The sequence below is a fragment of the Pseudorca crassidens genome, chromosome 2 (assembly GCF_039906515.1).
Source record: "Pseudorca crassidens isolate mPseCra1 chromosome 2, mPseCra1.hap1, whole genome shotgun sequence".
NCBI lineage: Eukaryota > Metazoa > Chordata > Mammalia > Artiodactyla > Delphinidae > Pseudorca > Pseudorca crassidens.
Genome location: NC_090297.1, coordinates 146439183 through 146460355, shown reverse-complemented (window position 1 = coordinate 146460355; position 21173 = coordinate 146439183). Strand labels below are relative to the sequence as shown.

General features: G+C 35.6%; 1 protein-coding gene across 1 annotated transcript in view; it reads left to right on the top strand.

Moving 5' to 3' along the window:
• Window positions 1-5651: 5651 nt before the first annotated feature.
• SYT14 (synaptotagmin 14) overlaps window positions 5652-21173 on the top strand; it is a 156459-nt gene continuing 140937 nt past the window's right edge. Inside the window, 3 exon segments of the mRNA XM_067729076.1 lie at window positions 5652-6438; window positions 6441-6578; window positions 10181-10396. Coding sequence (XP_067585177.1) covers window positions 5652-6438; window positions 6441-6578; window positions 10181-10396 — 1141 coding nt within the window.

Sequence of the window (21173 nt, the reverse complement as noted above, 5' to 3'; positions counted from 1 at the left end):
CAGATTCAGTGCAATCCCTATCAAACTACCAATGGCATTTTTCACAGAACTAGAACAAAAAGTTCACAATTTGTATGGAAACACAAAAGACCCCGAATAGCCAAAGCAATCTTGAGAAAGAAAAACGGAGCTGGAGGAATCAGGCTACCTGACTTAGACTATACTACAAAGCTACAGTAATCAAGACAGTGTGGTACTGGCACAAAAACAGAAATATAGATCAATGGAACACGATAGAAAGCACAGAGATAAACCCGTGCACATATGGTCACCTTATCTCTGATAAAGGAAGCAAGATTATACAGTGGAGAAAAGACGGCCTCTTCAATAAGTGGTGCTGGGAAAACTGGACAGCTACATGTAAAAGAATGAAATTAGAACACCACCTAACACCATACACAAAAATAAACTCAAAGTGGATTAAAGATCTAAATATAAGTTCAGACACTATAAAACTCTTAGAGGAAAACATAGGTAGAACAATCTGTGACATAAATCACAGCAAAATCCTTTTTTACCCACCTCCTAGAGAAATGGAAATAAAAACAAAAATAAACAAATGGGACCTAATGAAACTTCAAAGCTTTTGCACAGCAAAGGAAACCATAAACAAGATGAAAAAACAACCCTCAGAATGGGAGAAAATATTTGCCAACGAAGCAACTGACAAAGGATTAATCTCCAAAATATACAAGCAGCTGAATATGAAAAAACAAACAAACCAATCCAAAAATGGACAGAAGACCTAGAAAGACATTGCTCCAAAGAAGATATACAGATTGCCAACAAACATATGAAAGGATGCTCAACATCGCTGATCATTAGAGAAATGCAAATCAAAACTACAATGAAGTATCACCTCACACTCATCAAAATGGCCAGCATCAAAATATCTACAAACAATAAATGCTGGAGAGGGTGTGGAGAAAAGGGAACCCTCTTGCACTGTTGGTGGGAGTGTAAATTGATACAGCCTCTATGGAGAACAGCTCCTTAAAAACTACAAATAGAACTACCATATGACCCAGCAATCCCACTACTGGGCATATAACCCTGATAAAACCATAATTCAAAAAGAGACGTGTACCACGATGTTCATTGCAGCACTATTTACAATAGCCAGGACATGGAAGCAACCTAAGTGTCCACTGACAGATGAATGGATAAAGAAGATGTGGCACATATATGCAATGGAATATTACTCAGCCATAAAAGGAAAGGAAATTGAGTTATTTGTAGTGAGGTGGATGCGCCTAGAGTCTGTCATGCAGAGTGAAGTAAATCAGAAAAAGAAAAACAAATACCGTAGGCTAACACATATATATGGAATCTAAAAAAAAATGGTTCTGAACAACCTAGTGGCAGAACAGGAATAAAGATGCAGATGTAGAGAATGGACTTGAGGACGTGGGGAGGGGGAAGGGTAAGCTGGGAAGAAGTGAGAGAGTAGCACTGACATATATACACTTCCAAATGTAGCTAGTGGGAAGCTGCTGCATAGCACAGGGAGATCAGGTCGGTGCTTTGTGACCACCTAGAAGGGTGGGATAGGGAGGGTGGGAGGGAGATGCAAGAGGAAGGGGATATGGGGATATATGTATACATATAGCTGATTCACTTTGTTATATAGCAGAAACTAATGCAACATTGTAAAGCAATTATACATGGCTAATGTCTGGGCATAACTTCTTGTTTTTGGTAGCAGGATCTGGTCCTCAACACCAGCTTCATATTCAGGCAGCACTCTTACCATTCCTGCCACCTTCTCCCTCACCCTCATCGTCCCTCCCTTACAATATCATTCTCTGCTCCATCCTCTGTGACAATATTACTGAGCCAGCTTTGAGTAGGCTGTAATGTCATATCAGTTCTACACCTGGATGCCTGGCTTTCACAAATAACGAAAAGCTAGGAGATTAAAGCACTCATCATTGACTGGTGGGTGACTTCATTTTTAACAAATGAATTAGATGCTAATTGTCATGGCTCTTCTGATTGAAAGAAAAATCTTGAAGGAGATGACATTTTAGTTGCTGCTTGAGCAGTGGAGGAAGAAAGAGTAGGGGATATTTGAGGCTTAAGATTCATTCTCAACTAATAGTTGAGTATTATATGGAAGGCACTGGTGATAGAAAAATTTAGTTCCTGTTTAACTCCAAATGACTGGTGTAGAGAGATAATGCAGAAGTTGAAAGAAAAGAGATTGCTGAGGATTGGAGAAGTTGGAGAAGGTTTTGTCTGTTCTCACTCTACCAAATCTCCCTGGATGATTTCATGTATTCTCTTGAGATCAGATTCTCTTGAGAACCTGGTAGTTCATCATAACAAAGTTTCATGGAGTTTCTGGAATATATCATGATCTCCTGTCTCTATATACACATGCTGTTTCTTCTGCCTGGAATAGTGTTAACTTGACTAATTCTTAATAATGCTTAAAATATAATCACAGCAGCCATTACTTTCAGAAAAGCTTACTTGATCCTTCAACACTGAGTTAAGTATTTCTGTAGTTCTCGTAGTCCTTGTTCTTCCCCAGTCATAACCTTTATTGCACCATGTTGTAACTGCCTTCACTAGACTGTTCAAGGAAGACAGGAAATGGGTATGTGATAATGCCTGGTATATGGCTGCTGCTCCAAAAATATTTGTTGGTTGAATGAATGAGTGGGATTTGGTAGAGAGGACACTTGGTCACTCCAGGCAAGGGGAAGAGGGCAAACAAAAACAAGGCATGGGGTAATGCATATAGCTGATCCTGAGGCAGTGAGTGGAATCATTTGATTGGAGTGTAATATTGAAAAGAGAGGCTGCAGCTTTCAATGTGAGGAAGTCCAGAGTTTGTTTAATAAAAAAAGGCCATTGAAGCTTTTACAGATAAGAAGAATAATATACATTCCCATAAATTCGATTAAGTGATAGACCTGTGCTTGGGAAATAAGTTTTTCTAATTCTTGTTTTAAAATTTTTGTAATACTTTTCAATGGACTTAAACATATGATAACTGCCTCTTTTAAACATATGATAACTCCTCTTTTATAGACTCGTCTTTTAAGATTGTACCCACATAATTTATAGGGAAAGTTTTAGAAGATTTTAATACTCTTGAATAAATTGAACAACTCATTAAACTGTGCAATTTGTTTTTCTTATAAACTGAACTGTTGTGAACTATGAAAATTTTTAAATATAATTCAAATAAGGCAGTAATCTAACACATGTATAGGGGTTTCCTTCTTGTTTGTAACTTGAAGAAGAATAAATGCTTACAGCTGTGACTTTTTTTCCCCTCTAGTATCTCCAGAGGCAGTTGGATTTTTGTCAGCTGTTGGGGTGTTTATTATCTTGATGCTGCTCCTTTTTCTCTATATTAATAAGAAGTTCTGTTTTGAAAATGTTGGCGGGTTTCCAGATCTTGGTTCAGGATACAGTACAAAGAAGAATTCACAAGATAAAATTTGTAAGTATCATATCGCTGCTTTTCCTTGTTTGGTCTTTCTGTCTGTACTATTTATTACTTTCTTTAAAAAAAAAAAAATATATATATATATATAATAAAAAGCTTGATTTTGACATGTAGTAAACTAACCTTGAGCCACTATTCTGAGAGTAAAAGATGTATTAAGTAAATTATGTTCAGTTATCTTTTTATTGCCCATGAATTGCTATCATAGTGCATAAAGATGAATTGTATACCATCATTGAATGACACTTTTATTTTTCAAATATAAGGTATGCTTTTGAGCCTGTTATATGAACACATATGCTTTAAGAAGAAGGATATATCTTATTACATTTTATGCTTTAATCCATTGTCCAGATAGTTCCCTAGAGAGCTTTTTTCCCGTGTCCCTAGAAGGCTTTTGAAAGTATTCACCCTTTATCTTTACATGCTGTTGAATTCTCAGTGATGGATAATTTTATTGTTTGGAGAATGTGGTTTTCCCTGGTAACTTAGTGTATAAAGTCTGATTATGAAAATTAGTGTTCCTCTCCCTCCCTTGGCACCACAGGCATATTATATGACTTAGTGTTACTAGATAGCAGGAAAGATGAGGGCTGTGAAACTGTTCTTTCTCTTATGAAAACATTTTATATTTTAAAATAATTACAAGAGTTCTTTATTTGCTATTTCCAAAGACTGGCTTACGTAAATGATAGCAGGAGTAAGTTGAAAATTGTAAAAGTAAGACATTAATTGAGAAGAATTGTAAGGAACAGTAGAAGAGAAACCTTGCTTTTCTTGTCCATGAATATATGTTGAAGAGGTGCTTTTCTCTTATTTCTGATAACTTAAAAAGTGATAGCCTCATTGTTTATGAAAATCTTATTATCGAATTACATCACGCAGCTTTTGCATTAGGAAACTATAGTACTTTATGTGGTTTTGGTTTGATCAAGTTTAATGTTTCTCATACGTCACTTCAGTCCTGTTTTTTCATCATTTGTGTAGAATGAACTGGTTAAAGATACCTCTTTTAGCAGCCTCCAGTAATTCTGTGTTTTAGCATTTTTGGTAAAAATGCTTTTACCCTTTACACTTTTAAAAATTATTGAGGACCCCAAAGAGCTTTTGTTTATGTGAGTTATAGCTATTGGTATGTACCAAATTAGAAGTTAAAGGCTAAGAAAATTTTAAAATATTTTTTATCGATTTATTTTAAAATATCCAACAATAAGTCTATTACATGTTAATATAAATGTATTAATTTTAAAAACTATATATTTTCTAAATCCAAAAAAAAAAAGTTTGGTGAGAAGAGTGACATTGTTTTACATTGCAAATCTCTTTAATGACTGGCACAGAAGAAGGAAGCAACTGGATTCTCACATCTGCTTCTGCGTTCAGTCTGTCATATGGCCTCTGGAAAATCCAAGTGCTCATTTGTGAGTGAATGAAAATGAAAAGTTACATATTCTCTTACTCTTATTGTAAAAATAGTTTTGACCTTGAGGATCCATTGGAAAGGTCTCGGGGACCTTATTAATTTTTCTGAGGCTGTTTCTTATTCACTTATTAAATAAGAATAATAATATTTACCTCCTACGGTTATTGTAAGATCAAGTAAGATAAAATTTGTGAATCACAATGCCTTACATGTAATAGCAACTCTGCAAATGTTCACCCTCTGCTCTTCCCTATTCTAACCTCTATGCAAAATTGTTTAGATATGTAAACAAATATATATTTAGGGGAATATATAGGGGAAACCCTTAATATATTTTTTATTTTGAAATGATATTGGTACTTTGTTAATAAGATAGGGTAGTTCCCATACATAGACTATTAATAAATAAACTAAAAAGTACATAATAAAAATCCTTTTTATACTTCTTCTTGCAGGTATAGAATAAAAACTCAATAGTATTTGAGGGGAAAATATTGTCTTGCTGCTGTTATGATAGCTGTGGAGTGGGAAAAAGTCATTACGTTTAAACCAAGTGGTTTTTTTTTTTGAAGCGTCTTTACTTCAACATATTTCTTCCATTGCATAAGCATTTACAGAAAAATTAAAAGATACAATGTGAAATACTGATATTGGGCTAATGAATAGCACCATTTAAGTAAATGTTAAATTCAGACTTGAAAGTGGTTGATTTTTTGAGAAGAGAAAATTCCATTTTTGCACCTTTTAGGAACAAGGAGTTAGAAAATGGCATTTTTCAAAAATTTTCAGCAGAATCTGCCTTCAGTGTCCTCTCTGGTGGACACAATCAGTAATGCTGTGGAAGATTTGACCACTGCTGTGGGGGAAGTCAGCTATGCTTTCACTGACTCGGTTGCTGAACAGGTAGCAAGTATGATAAGCGGCTTCCGCCCAGAAGAGGAAAGCCCTGCAGCAACAGAAGCTGTAGATACTTCTAAACGAGAAAATACCACGTTACCAGAAGTCTCTAAAAACACTAATTGTCAGAAAACACAATTCGATTTAGAGCACCAAGCAAATCGAATAAATAGCTATAATACTTCAGTTTCACAAAAGCAAGATCAAGGAATGAATGAAGAAGGAGTATTTATACATATTAATAATAGGCAACAGACACTATCAAAATATCAAGAAACCGATACTGCTGGTGATTCTTCTTTGAAAGGCCAGATGAGTGATGGTAGGATATCAGTTAGCAAGCAGTATGCAAGGGCTGGATCTACTTGTCAAGAACTTGAAAGTACTGACAGATGTAGAAAATATGGATTAGGAATTTCCAATAATGGTAAGCATGACCTAAAGGAGGTAAGATTTCAAGAAATGCAAGAAAATTATTTAAAGAAGGCTGAAAAACATATTAAAAGTAAAGAATCCAAAGGGAATAAGTGTTCAGGAAATGAATGTTCTCCAAAAGGTATTTTGGAAAGCAATAGACATATGATACAGAAATCCATTAAGAAAAAAGACATACATCCAGCAGCATCAACTAATTCTAAAGGTAAGTGTTATGGAAAATCAAAGAACAAATAAATCCAACAAAATACTACAAAGTGAAAGGAGACATAAAAACAAAGAAAAACGAAGCCATTTCTGCCAAAAAAGAAACAGCAAAGAGTAAAGATGAAAAATATTCTGAGATAATACCAGAAAAAGGTGAGGTCTCCTAATGTGAGTTTGAGTGATAAAATTTTCTCTTGATTTTTTACGTTAGGAAAGCATCCAAATTTCTAAATTTTTCTATACATGTCTGTATATCTAATTTAAGACTTTCTTGAATCCTCTTACTGGGAGACATTTTTAAAGTCATACAGTTTTTTTCTCCCAGTCATTTCAAAAGCATTCATGTTATTTGTATACCTCTAATTTAGTTACTGCCCCTGGTCCCTGCATTATTTGGCCAATTTTAAGGGCCTTAATTTTACTTAATGCCCATTTATTTTTCAATCAGAAGTTCTGTGGTTTTCTTAAGTAGTGTGCATACTTTAATTGGAATTTATTTGGTGTGCTACAGTTAGATTTAAAAATTTTATATTTTTGTAACCAACCCTTAAGCCCTTTATACCGTGTTGCTCTTCACATCTTTCCTAGTAAGAATGTACCAAACGTTTTGTTTTTCCTTGAGAGCAATAGATTTTTATCTTATTGAATAACATGCTTCAGGATATGTATCTATTCATTTAGCCATACATTAAGAGTTCTATATGACATGTTTCCAATGTGTATACATGAACAATCTATTATTATTCATGAGTTCTCTTTGTAGAATTAAGATTCCAACTAAGCAGTTATAGTTTTCATCCACAATATTTGTGACAATTTTTAAAACAATTAGCTGACAGTTACTTGGTTTTGGTTGCAGAATTGCTTCATATCGCTAGTTAGTACACCTGGTTATCCTTTAGTCATTTTCATTAATTGCTGATCTGATCACAAGGCCAGAAGTACACTGGCTTTTATTTATAAAAGATACATACAGTATTTTTATGTATATTTACATTCTCATAAAATAACCAAAATACTGAGTAGCAGTAGAAATGAAGAAGACTGTTTCAGTTCTGCTACATGACTTTGTGCATAATAGGGTCTGCTATTTATCAATTATATGAATGTTTTTTAAATGGTATAATAGAGGCTGATCCAGGATGGATGAGCTAATTAAAAAGGAATGCCAATTTTTGGAAATACCTCCATTTTGAAGTCTATTCTTGTAGCAGTTTTTTGAATGTCAGATTCAGTGTTTTTTTGGTAGCCTTGGTTTAGTTTTGGTAGCCTTATTACTTGAAGTAGCAAAAATTAAAAGAGAAATAAAATTAAGAAGAATAGTTTACATATTATTTTATTCATAAAATAACAGTAGAATGGATGCTAGTAATAAATACTGCAGTAGCAATACAGAATTTTAAATTTTGATTTGTTTTCATTAAGAAACATGCTGCTACCTAAAAGAAATCAAATATTTCTGCAGTATTCTAGATTATAGTCAGCACTAAACTGAAACATGTTATGTTCTAAAATCGTTTTGAAAATCATTTGACCCATATGGATTGTCCCTTCATTAGCTGAACTATAATGTTGCTAGTACCTGTGTCCTAGTTTCTGACAGAGCTTACAAGGTATAATAAGAGGAAGAAGAGTTTCCTCCTCTGTTCCTGAATGCAGGGCTACTTTAGGTAATATTTTGTAGTAGGTGAATTTCTAGTTACCCTCCTCAGAACTCTCCTGCTGCCTTAAGACCACCACCATGGTATCCCACAAGTGCTAAACCCTGGGAGTCAGAATGCCTAGGTTCTAGACTAGATCTGCCATCTCAGCAGATGCCATCTCTGTCCAATAGAACTTTCTGCAATGATGGAAAAGTTCTACATATCTATATTGCTTCATGCAGTAACCACTGTCTGCATGTAGCTATTGAGTACTTGAAACGTGGTTAGTAGCACTGGAGAACTAGATTTTAAATTTTATTTTTTCTACTTAGTTTAAATAGCTGCATGTGGTTGATGACTACTAAATTGGACAGTGCAGAATATAACATCAGTCATAGTTTCACCCTTTGATGGTTTTATTTTGCTGAATTAAAAAGCAGGACTTAGACTAGTGACGTCCAAGCTCCCTTACTTCTAACTGTAAACATTCAGTTTCTATCCCATATTTTAAAATTACTCATTCTGTGTCTCCCCACCTGAATTTCAAACATTGATTTGTCTACTGCAGATGATCTTAGCTGAGTATAATGAGAGAAATATCTAGACTGAACTAATAAATTCTGACTGCTATGGTCTCTTTATCCTTCTAGAGTTATTTTATAATTCTGAGAAGGTTGCATCATGGTTTAAATGAATGTCAACATGATGCAGTTTCAAAATTTTTACCTTAAAAAAATGGTAATAACTAGTGTTTTTTTTTTTTTCTTTTTTTTTTTTTTTGCGGTACATGGGCCTCTCACCGCTGTGGCCTCTCTCACTGCGGAGCACAGGCTCCGGACGCGCAGGCTCAGCGGCCATGGCTCATGGGCCCAGCCGCTCCGTGGCACGTGGGATCCTCCCGGACCGGGGCACGAACCTGCGTCCCCTGCATCAGCAGGCGGACCCCCAACCACTGCGCCACCAGGGAAGCCCCACTAGTGCTTTTTAAAATAATATAAAATTAGTTAATTTACCTTCTGAAAAATTTATTTGAAATTTGGGTATATTCAAGTAGAATTTTCATAGTAAGTCTGTCTTTCACAGATAATGTGTTAAGCTCGGTGTATATGCTTCCAGACGTTTTTGTATGTACGTGTAAACTTACACTGCATGTATGTGTGTATATGTTGCATGTAGGCATACGTATGTTAATCTCTTTTCTTCTCTTTTCTCTTAACATGAGAAAAGCTTCTCTTTTCTCTTAACATGATGTGGTAGTTATTCTTTCCCTGTGAGTACTTGTAAGTCCACCTCCTCATTTTTAATGACTGTATAGTATATCATTGCATAGATGTATCATAATTTACTTAACCAAGGCTCAGTGATGCACATTTAGCTCATATTTATTTTTGTTTTCCTTTGCTGTTAAACACAGTGCAGTAAATTGTCTCAAATACATATCATTGCTCACTTGTTAATTATTTTCTTAGGCTGAATTCTTAGAAATGGAATTGGTAAATTCCTAGAAATGGGTCAAAGACTATGCAGATTAGAAAGTTTGATATGTATAGCCAGATTGCTCTCTAGAAAAGTTGTACCACTTATAATTCCATCGATAGTGTATGTCTGTCCATTTCTTTGTTCTGCTTCTAACACTGAGCGTCATCAGTTACGAAAATTTTGACTAAGATGATAACCAAAGACATCTCTTGTAGCATGAATTATTTGAATCAGGTCCATATGTATTGGCAATACTTATAACTTCCTTTGTGTGCTACTGATGCTTTAAAAATAATTGTGTAAGATGGAGAGCCTTATTACTCTGTTTACCTGTACCGTGGTTGGAAAATCCCTATGACTAATATTATTTATATAATTCAAATATACAAGTCAGTTTTTTCTATTAAAACATAAAAATCTAAAGCTTGGGCTTCTTAAATGAAAAACTGTTTTTCTAAAGCTGAAAATTCAGATTGTGTGTATGTGTATATATATGTTTATATATATATATATTTGTGTGTGTATGAATATATGTGATACATATATAAGCATGTAACATGTATGTAACTATAGCAAATTCGCTACATTTTATTGCGTTATATTTTGATCTGCTCTCCTTGTCGTTCCAAATAGATAATTCCTACATTGACAAAGATGAGCATGGTTCGTCCTCTGAAAGTGAAGATGAAGCACTGGGTAAATATCATGAGGCCTTATCCAGAACACACAATTCCAGACTACCATTGGCAGATTCTAGACAAAAGAGCTATACTTGGGAAACAAGACAGAAATATAGCCCTCTCTCTGCAGAGTATGATGGATACAGTAGCGAAGCATCAATAGATGAAGGTAAGATAGGTTAAGTTGTTTTTTTTTTTTTACACTATAGTATTTGATTATTTGTTTCTAAAACTCTAGGTGTCTGTGGTTGTACAATAAATAAGAGATAGCATATATGGTAGGGTCACATTTCTGGGAATATAATTTATTCAAATTCAAATCTTTGGGCTCAAGCCAAAAACCAAAACACCCAAAAGCAAAACACCAAATAATTTAAATACAGTGGTAATTCTCTCTTTTCATAATGAACATATGCCTAGCAATCATGAGATGGGAAGTGTGAATCTGCTGTTGTCTCAGATGGAATCAGTTCCTAAATACCTGTTACAGGAACTGATATGGTCTAAGAATCTCACAGTGTTGAATATGATTCTAGTGTGTAAATGAATGCTTTTTCATTCAGTATGGGCCCTAACACGAGCCAGATACTTCATGTGGCATGAAGCAGAAGGAGTGGTGATCTCTTCCACGTAGGAGGAAAAACTGTCTGAGATAGATTTATTGAGAGCCAGTACTGTATAGTACGAGACTTTAAGGGAAATTTAAGGAATTTTCAAGGATTTTTTTGTCCCCTGTTAATTTTTGCCTCATGTGCTGACATTGACATTAGAAGTCAACCTATGTAGAAGATACAGGTCCACTCTCAAGTGTTTTTATATCTTTCTAAAAGAGAAATAAAAAAGGTTTTACCATTACCTAAAGCATTTTTATTTCCACATCTAAGTAAGTTGTTTGTGTGATTGATACAATGTGTGACTACTCCTAGTAATTATTATATTTATGCCCAGATATGAAGAAAAGAGCAATATATTTTAAATAGCATTTTTATTATTATATCAAACACAAACTAACCTTAATATTGTAGCTGTGGTTTGTGTTTTGGGGCCTGTTACTATTGATGACTTACTCTGGCACATACAGTTGTCAAAGGAGTTAAATTTTTGTATTTGGCTTCATGCTAACTAAAGATTGATATACCTCCCTTTTATTTCTGCTAGTACATAGTACAGTAAGAAATTAATCAAATATGGAAGGCTTATTATGAGATGCTAGGAAAGAAATAAAAAATATTAGACATGGACTCTACCCTCAAAATTACCTTTCTTAGTACTAGAGAAAATAAGACATGTGCTTACAAAGAGAACTAAATAATGTAAACCCTGGCTCATGAATAGTAGAGCAGAAAGAGAATGGGTCTTGAAGCCTGATCCTTGTTCACATTCTGGCCCTGTGACTTACCATATTAGCGGCAAAACCTTGGGCAGTGTACTTGATAGTTTCTAGGTTTGTTTCATCGTCTCTAAGTGTGAATAATACCTTGCTGATAGGGTTGTCATGGACATTAAATGGTATGTGTGGTGTTTTTAGCATAGTGTCTGGTGCGTGATAGGTAAGTGATCAGTAAATGGTAGTCATAGTTATGGGTGGTGAAGCATTGATGGTGATGATAGTGAGTAGCTGCTGGCAAGCCCTGAGTGTGTAGTCTGTGACCCTAGACACTTCCCTTTCTGCAGCTTCAGTTTAGGGTTTTATTTTTCCCTGCTCACTCCTTCTTCTGCCTCTCTGCTGGCCTGATTGCTTCTTCCTTGTAGTCCTGTTATTCTCGCGTGGCTCAACAATCTGTGGGAAAAGGGGTGAAGAGAGAAGCATAATCTCAGTGGCTCTTCTGTTCCTGCCCTCACCTCTGGAATCACCCTCTCATTTCATTTCACCTATATATTTAGGACCCACTTGTACTTTTCTACCATTTCTACCCTAAATCATTTGATAAAGCACCCAGGGTAGATTGATTTTAGGCATTCTGAAATTATTTATTTCATAAACATTTGTTGAAAGTTTTTTTATGTGCCATACTAGATCCTGTGGATGTAAAGATGAATAAAAACAAGCTTGTTTTAAAGAGCCCACAGACTGGAGGAGGATGACCAGTGAGTACATGTGTAATGTAGTGTGTTAAGAGGTCTGCTAGTTACATGAACAACGTAATGTAGAAATACAGAGGAGGACTGAGACTTTGTTTGGGAAGTGGCGAAAGGGGAAGTCTGATGTATGATGCAGCCTTCACAGGATAGGTGAACTAGACTTGAGGGAGAACTGTTCAACCACCATGTAATAGTGATTGCAGGAAAGCAGAAGACAGTGTGTTTCAGTGTCTTTAACCTAGGATCTGTGCTGAATGCCATGCTCAGGAGTTTGGATGTTGTCTTATAGGGAATGTAGAACCCTGGAAGGTTTCTAAGCTGGATAGTGTGGCACTTTTAGGTCAGTGTGTTTAAGGATTATTTAACTACTGTAATAGAAGATGAATTGGAGGTAGGAACTACTGGAGGCAAAAGCACTGGTTAGATAAACAGTGATGAGATCCTCATTAGCAATGTTAATTGAGGGACAAAGAATTTGTAGATTGAGGGATGGTCTCAGTATATCCTGGTGAGTGACTGAACATATGCAATGACTAAGGAATTAAGATTGTTTAATTAGTTTAGAAAGCATAAGAGAAGTAAGTTTGTGGGAGGGAGATAATTTAGTTTCAGTCATGCTGAATTTGAGGTGTCTGTGGAATATCCAGGTAGAGGTGGATATCCTTGTTGTTAAAATACTGTCATTGGGATTTAGGATGGGGAGATGATCAAGTGGTAATGTAAGATAACAGTAGACTAGGAGGATAGTTTTTTGTATCATAGATTATTGCTAATTGAAAAATCAAAGATTGCTGTGAGTGCAAAATACACTCAACAGCAATCAGTGGAGTCAGGGAAGAATAGGAAAACTTGATTAGAGAGGGAGATTTCAGAGCTCCAGATTTTAGAGAAAAGCAATTTCAAGTGATAGTAAGTTCTGAACATGCCCACAGGCAAAGATGCAGAAGTACGTATAAAATGCTAAAAGGTTTTAAGGAAGGGAGTGAATTACCATCCATTGGGGAAGATGTGAGAGAACATCCATGAAAATGGCAATTGGGTTCAGCTTTGAAGAATGGGTATAAAGTTGAAAAGAATAAGCAGAGGTATTTTAGATAGAGGGAAGTTCATAAACGCCAGAGTACGCAGTGGTAAAATGTAGGGACTATTTCAGGACAAGAGAAAAGTCCTCTTGGCTCTAACATAGGTGTATGTATGTATATGTGTGTGTGTGTGTGTATGTGTGTATATAAGTATATATATGTATCAGTATATCAGTATATATACTGTATATTAGTATACACACACACACACACACACACATATGTAAAATAAAAAGGAAAGAGGTGAGGTCTAAAGCCTGGAGTGCCTCAAGCCTGGAGTGCCTCACTGAGTAGAAGTTTGGATTTAATTTGTTAACCAGTGAAAACTCACTAAAAGTTTTTCACCAAGGAACCATGACCAGATGTGCTTTAGAAAGAGTAATGTAGCAACAGGAAGGCTATAGGAAAAGACACCAATTAAGGAGGTCTTTGGAGTCATCTATGTGGGAAATGGTAAAAATCTGAATTGAAGTAGTGGCAAGAGGAATATAGGAGGATAGGAGAGACATTACAGAGGTGCAATTTACTGGATTTAGGAACTAAATGTATTTGGAACATTAGAAAGAAGGAAGGAAGTGTCAAAGATGACACTAGTTTCCAGCAAGTATGACTAGGAAAATGATGAGGTCATTAATATAAATAAGAAATCCAGGGAGGGATGGTTTTTTCTTGGATGGTGGGTTGGGGTGGAAGATAAAAGTGGTTTTGTGTATATGGTAAGGCAGAATATTTAGGCAACTGGAAATGGCTGTGGATCTTGAAATCATGAATGGAGTTTGGGAGAAGGTTTTTTTCAGATTGTATATACTTAGAGAATAGGAACCAAGGGAAGGGATTAAATTGTTGAGGGAGAATATATGGAGAGAAAAGATAAGAGAGTCATTTCCTTTCATTAACAGAGAATTAAGGATGTCACTTAAACAGAGAAGAGAAAGTAACAACCATAAAGTGGAGAACCAGGAGAATGTTGCATTTCATCAGACACGGAAGGAGAGTTTCGAATGCTACACCACAGAGAAACTGGGGAGGATGAGAATTCAGACAAGCCCCTTTGTCCAGTAGAAGATGATCAGTTACTTTCAGTGTACATTTTAGTAGTGTAGAATCATACATGAGATTGAAGGTGGTTAGGAGAGAATAAGTGGAAGAGAGTGTACATTTGCTGCCTGCACTTTCATACCACTTGTTCTCTATCAACTTTCAGAGTCAAGAATCTTGAGAGGTAGTTGAAGGGGTTCACCTTCTCCCTCCAACCCAACAATAGTAACCCTCCTCTGGTATATATTTGGGAAGGATGGGGATTTGTTTCTAATACACATTTGAGTCTCTGCCAGGTGGTTGTGCCTCTGCATAGTTGACTCAGGAGAAGTACTGCTCACTTCATGTCTGGTCACCTAAGAGGGCTACTGAGTATAGTTCTCTTATAGGATTTGGTTCATTCTCCTGAGGTACAAGGAAAGGGATCGGTAGAGTAGGTTATGCTTCTCTTTACTGCTCTGACCCTTTGTTCTGCATACTATTCTGCAGGTTTATGAAGGTAACACTTGACTAATGTGGGTTGAGGTGACTAAAGGGAATTATAAGGTAGAAGGAAAAATATTTTTAAATGTACATTTTTTACATGACATATTGTTACCTCATTAGGGCTGGTAAAGAACCATTACCCCATTTCTCAATCTCTGAATAATTCCAGTAGAGAAGCTTTGGAACAGCCAATATTGGAAATATCTAAAGAGTAGAGAGGGTCAGGGAGGGCCTGGATAGGGATTAGGAGGACCAGTGCAAGAGAACTTTCTGATCAAGTAGGGAGAACTACCATTCATTGAGCTCCTACTGTGTGCCTGACTCTGATAGTTTCTGTACACATTGTTATACTTAGGCTTCACTGCAACACATTGTGGTAGATAAGATTATTTCCATTTTACAGAAGTGAGAGGAGATTTTAGATCAAATAAGTAATTTTTAACCCAAGGTCACACAGTAAGTTTATAAAGGCTGTACTTGTCAAGTCCACTGCAAAAATGAATGATGCTTTAGCTTCTGTTTGGTCATCACTGCTGCTTTAGTGTCCTCCCTAAGTCTCTTTCATTCATAATTAACCCCTTCAGTTGGGTCCTTTAGAGCAGTTTATATATTATAAATCTGAAATACAGATACTGTAGAAAAAGTAAGAAAATATTATGGCCTCTATTTGTTGATCATATTTTCTCCTCTAGGTGGCCATGTTAATCTTCCATTTTTTTGGAATACAAAAGGGGATAATATCTATAAGAAATTTTTCTAGGAAAAATAAACATTAAAATAATTTATCAAATTTCTTTGTTCACAATTTTAATTTATTTTACTTTGTTGTTCTTAAAATTAAGCAGATTTTCTGATAATCCTCTTATTTTAAAAAGGCCTAAGAGTTAGATAGTAGGTTGTGATACCTTGTTTAAGTTGGTAAGATAGAACAACCTTTGAAATTCCATTCATGCTATTTAGTACTTCCCATTTTTATATTAGATAGGAGAAGCCTATTAGATTTTATATAAACAAACTTAGTGTAAAATTATTAGAATGTCTCTGTTATTTATAGCTTTGCATTCTCAGTTCACCATAGAGATTACCAAGCTATATTTACATATGGCGGAATAGCTATATTATTAAAAATCATATGATGTTATTTTTTTTGGTGAGTTAATTTTAAATGCTATTAAAAATAATTTCCAGCATCACTTATGTCTTAAGGGTACATGTAACCCATATATATACACACGCACACACTTGCCACTCTCTTTCTATGGCTGCTTCACAAGCTCCATGCTATTGATTTTGATGTTTTCTTAAAATTAGGGTCATTAAAACACATTTCTTTATTCCTTTTATTTAAATGTTACTTTTAAAATAATTTAGTACTTAAGAGTAATAAATTCTTTGTTTATATTTTCTTTAAGTGTATTTTAACTGCTTTATACTGTTCTGTTGATTTTCACAATTTCTGTGTGAAGAGGGTAAGTATAAAAAAATTGTGTCTGTGTTTTCCAGATGCCTTTGACACAAAAATTTTTAGTCTTAAAATAGTAAAAGTTATTTATATTACATGGTTTATTTAGATTTTTGATAAGCCTTTTCTTTGACTTCAGGTTTTTGTTCGTGAACATTTCTCCTCTGAAGAATTCTTTATTTTGTGTGTGTGTGTGTGTGTGTGTGTGTGTGTGTGTGTGTGTGTGTCTGCACTCTAAGTATGACCAATTTGGGGAGAAATTGATCTTGAAGACTTTTCCTGCATCTTTGTGTTTTGGAGATCTTTTTATGTGATGAGATCAATTGTTACTAGTAGTGTAGAATTCTTTTATAGTTCTACTTTTGCAGGCCACCTGTGACCTGTAAAATGAGATGTCTTTGTGCAATTTAGGTAAAGGCATAGCCTGCTGGGTGGATGAATTAGAAAGCAGTACCACCTTTGAGCAAACAGTTCATCCTGAGAATATAGCTCAGTTAGCAGATACCACCTATGTAAGAAGAAAAAGGCATTCCTTCCTCTAGGTATAAGCTTTAGTGGACCCAACGCACACTGTACTTAAGCACCCCCCTCAGCCAGGTACTTATTGCAGTGCACAGCCTACACAGCCGTACACAGTGGTCCTAAAAACCTATTTTTATACACTTCCAGTCTTAAAATAAGCTGGTGGGATTGCTGTGTTTTCCATGGTAAATCTATATATATCTTTCATAATTTTTTTTTTGTCTGAGATACTTATCTAGTAGTGGAATGATAGAAATTAAATCAGAGACATTAAAGATATCCTTAATTGACTGATTACAAAACTGACACCTAGAGACGTGCAACTTTACTAAGATCATACAGTTCATTAGCAGCAAAACTGAGGCTCTAAGTGTTTGTAATCAGAGAACAGGTCAGTGCTTTTAAAAAGAACTATTCAGTAACCAAGCGAGTAAATAAGAGAGATACACTATAAATCGAACATGGCCTGTGTCCATTGCTAGGGGTTGAGGCATGTCTGGGAAGTGGAGGAATAATGCTAATGGCAATCTGACAGTTAATAGGACCTGACACTTTACAGGTTTCTGTTAGCAAATCCTATAGGAACTCAGTCTCAGATACATTTAGGGAGCGTTACATAGAGTCACAAATGGACTGACAATAATCTTATTACCTGAAGGCAATAATGGGTGGTTTAAACTGACTAGAACATCTATATTTGCCGTAAGTTTAAGCTTACCAACAAGGTACATCTCCTAGGAAACTGTCCCTAATGAGGTAGGCAAGTGTGTTTGTACTTTGTGAGGTAATCTCTTTAAGGAAATGGAAAACTCAAAGCTATTTCTGAAGACTAGGCCCAACATGGCTGTCAACTTTGGAGCCCAGGGAAGAAACCCTCACTGTTTTAGAGTATAGTAGTAATCTGGAGGATAGCATGGTGGGAAGACCCTATGGTAAAGGAGCCCTCCAGTCAGAGGGTTGTTTATTAATGTGTCTACAGTAATATATATGTTTATTGTGTTTCAAGCTCTGCTGAAGTCTTTGTATAGAACTTAATTTTATCTTCACAGAAATATTTTGATTTTATTACTTATCTGTTTAATTAATTAACTTTGAAAAAGCAGAAGCTTAGAGAGGTACATTAACATGCCCAAGATTGCTATCTCATTGTTCTAAGAGAATTTCATGAAGACTTTGGACACCTAGGAAAATCAAGAACCATACAACTGGGAAATATCTGGGGTTTTGGTCTCAAACTTAGATATGAAGCATATTATGCCTGCTGTATTTAGCAGAAAACTTGAGCAGCCCTTAAGGAAATACTGGTGATTTATTACTTTACCTGCTAGGCTTATTCCAAAAAGCCAGAGCTGGTTTTTTGAGATACTATAAAACTTCATGATGGACTATTGTGGGAAATCACTTAGATAAGGGGAAGGATTTTGGGAGTTGGTTCCTATGGGAGGTATTCCAATTATCTTGGGTACAGAAATCTAGAACTAGTCTCCTGTCACCTGCAGATGTGATTGTATTAAGCATACCACCGCAAAGAGCATAAGGGTCTATGCAGGTGGCACACTACCTGTGCCCGCAGTGTTACACCTTAGTTTTATTATTATTTTTTAAGGTTTGGCAGAAATCTTGACTGTAGACCTTTGCTTTAGAATATGTGATAGGAGATTTAGGAAGCTCCATCTAATATTGTCTTTGTAACAGTCTCAACAGTAATAAAGGTAACACTATCACTATGATACTTAGGTATAGTTCTAGGAACTGTGAGAAGGCAACAGTTGTTAATATGGGCATCTCTGATAATAATAATAAACTAATCAACCAATAAAATGCTACACCTTCCCTTGTGATGGACTGGTAGGAACTTAAATGGTAAATACTAAGAAGTTAATGTCTTTCACTCATGTTCATACCACCCAGAATCAAGCACCATTAGTACTTTAGCATATTTTTTCCAGAAATTTTTTATGGCTATATTTTAAAAAACTTTATGTAGTAATACATTGGATACATTTTGCTTTTAAAAATTTAACCTGTTAGGGTGGAGAGGGATGAGTACTATTGGCTGCCACCTCATCACACTTCCAAGCTGGAAACATGCACTGTGGGGAGGGAGGCTGCTAGTACATGCAGTAGCTAGGCACTGAAACTCGTGTGGTTAGCCCTGGGAGAGGACTCCATCTAGGTGCATGGAGACAGCCCTGAGGGCCTGGGATGTGGTCTGGACCGAACCCAATGTCAGTACGTGCATAGTGGGACATGGCCATCAGAAAATACCTCGAGACAAACAATAATGACAGCACATATTGGGATGCAGCAATTGCAGTTCTAAGAGGGAAGTTCCTCAAGAAACAAGAAAAATCCCAAACAACCTAACCTACCACCTAAAAGAATTAGAAAAATAAGAAAAACGAAACCAAATGTCAGCAGAAGGAAGGAAATAAAGATCAGAGAGGAAATAAATAAAATAGAGATAAAAAAACAATAGAAGAGATCAGTAAAACCAAGAGCTGTTTTTTGAAAAGATAAAATTGACAAACCTCTAGTCAGGCTCACTAAGAAGAAAAGAAATAGGACTCAAAAAAACAAAATAAGGAATGAAAGAGGAGAAATAACAAATGATACTGCAGAAATACAAAATATATATAAGAAAATACTATGAACAGTTATATGGCAACTAATTGGACAACTTAGAAGAAATGGACAAATTTCTAGAAACATACAGCCTGCCAAAACTGAGTCAAGAAGAAACATAATTTTAACAGATCAGTCACTAGAAGTGACATAGAATCTGTAATAAAAAAAACTTCCTGCAAACAAAAATCCAGGATCAGATGGCTTCAATGGGGAAATCTACCAAACATAAAAAGGAGAACTTACACCTATCCTTCTCAAACTATTCCAAAAGATTGAAGAGGAGGGAAAACTCCCAAATTCATTCTGTGAAGCCACCATCACCCTGATATTAAAACCAGACAAAGACACTACAAAAAAAAGAAAATTACAGGCCAGTATCTTTGATGAACATAGACAAAAAATCCTCAACAAAATATTAACAAACCAAATCCAACAGTACATAAAAAGGATCATACACTATGATCAGGGTGGATTCATTCCAGGTTTGCAAGGATGATTCAACATATGCAAAGAAATCAGTGTGATACACCACATTAACAAAAGAAAAGACAAAAACCATATGATCATCTCCATAGATGCAGACAAAGCAATTGATAAAATTCAACATCCATGCATGACAAAAACTTTCACCAAAGTGGGTGTAGAGGGAACATATCTCAGCATATTAAAGCCATTTACAGCAAACCCAACAGCCAACATAATACTCAGTGGTGAAAAGCTGCAAGCCTTCCTGCTGAATTCTGGAACAAGTCAAGGATGCCCACTCTCACCACTTCTATTCAACATAGTATTGGAAATCCTAGCCACAGCGATCAGACAAAAAAAAGAAGTAAAAGGTATCCAAATTGGAAGGGAGGAGGTAAAACTGTCACTATGTGCAGACGATATGATACTCTATATAGAGAATCCTAAAGACTTCATACAAAAACTGTTAGAACTAATAAATGGATTCAGCAAGGTAGCAGGATACAAGATTAACATACAGAAATCTGTTGCATTTCTTTAACAATGAAATATCAAAAAGAAAGTAAAAAACCAATCCAGTTTAAAATCATGTCAGAAAAAATACCTAGGAGTAAACTTAACCAAGGAGGTGAGAGACCTATATGCTGAAAACTATAAAACATTGATAAAGGAAACTGAAGAGGATTCAAAGGAATGGAAAGATATCCCATGCTTTTGGATTGGAAGAATTAATATTGTTAAAATGGCCATACTACCCAAAGCAATCTACAGATTTAATGCGATCCCTATCAAATTACTCATAACATTTTTCACAGAACTGGAACAAATAATCCTAAAATTTATATGGAATCACAAAAGACCCAGAATTGCCAAAGCAATCCTGAGGAAAAAGAACAAAGCTGGAGGCATAGCCTTCTCAGACTTCAGACAAGACTACAAAGCTACAGTAATCAAAACAGTGTGATATTGGCCCCCAAACAGACATATATTATAGATCAGTGGAACAGAATAGAGAGCCCAGAAATAAACCCACACACCTGTGGTCAGTTAATCTACAACAAAGGAGACAAGAATATGCAATGGAGAAAAGACAGTCTCTTCAGCAAGTGGTGTTGGGAAAGCTGGGCAGCTACATGTAAATCAATAAAATTAGACCACTCCCTCACACCATATACAAAAAT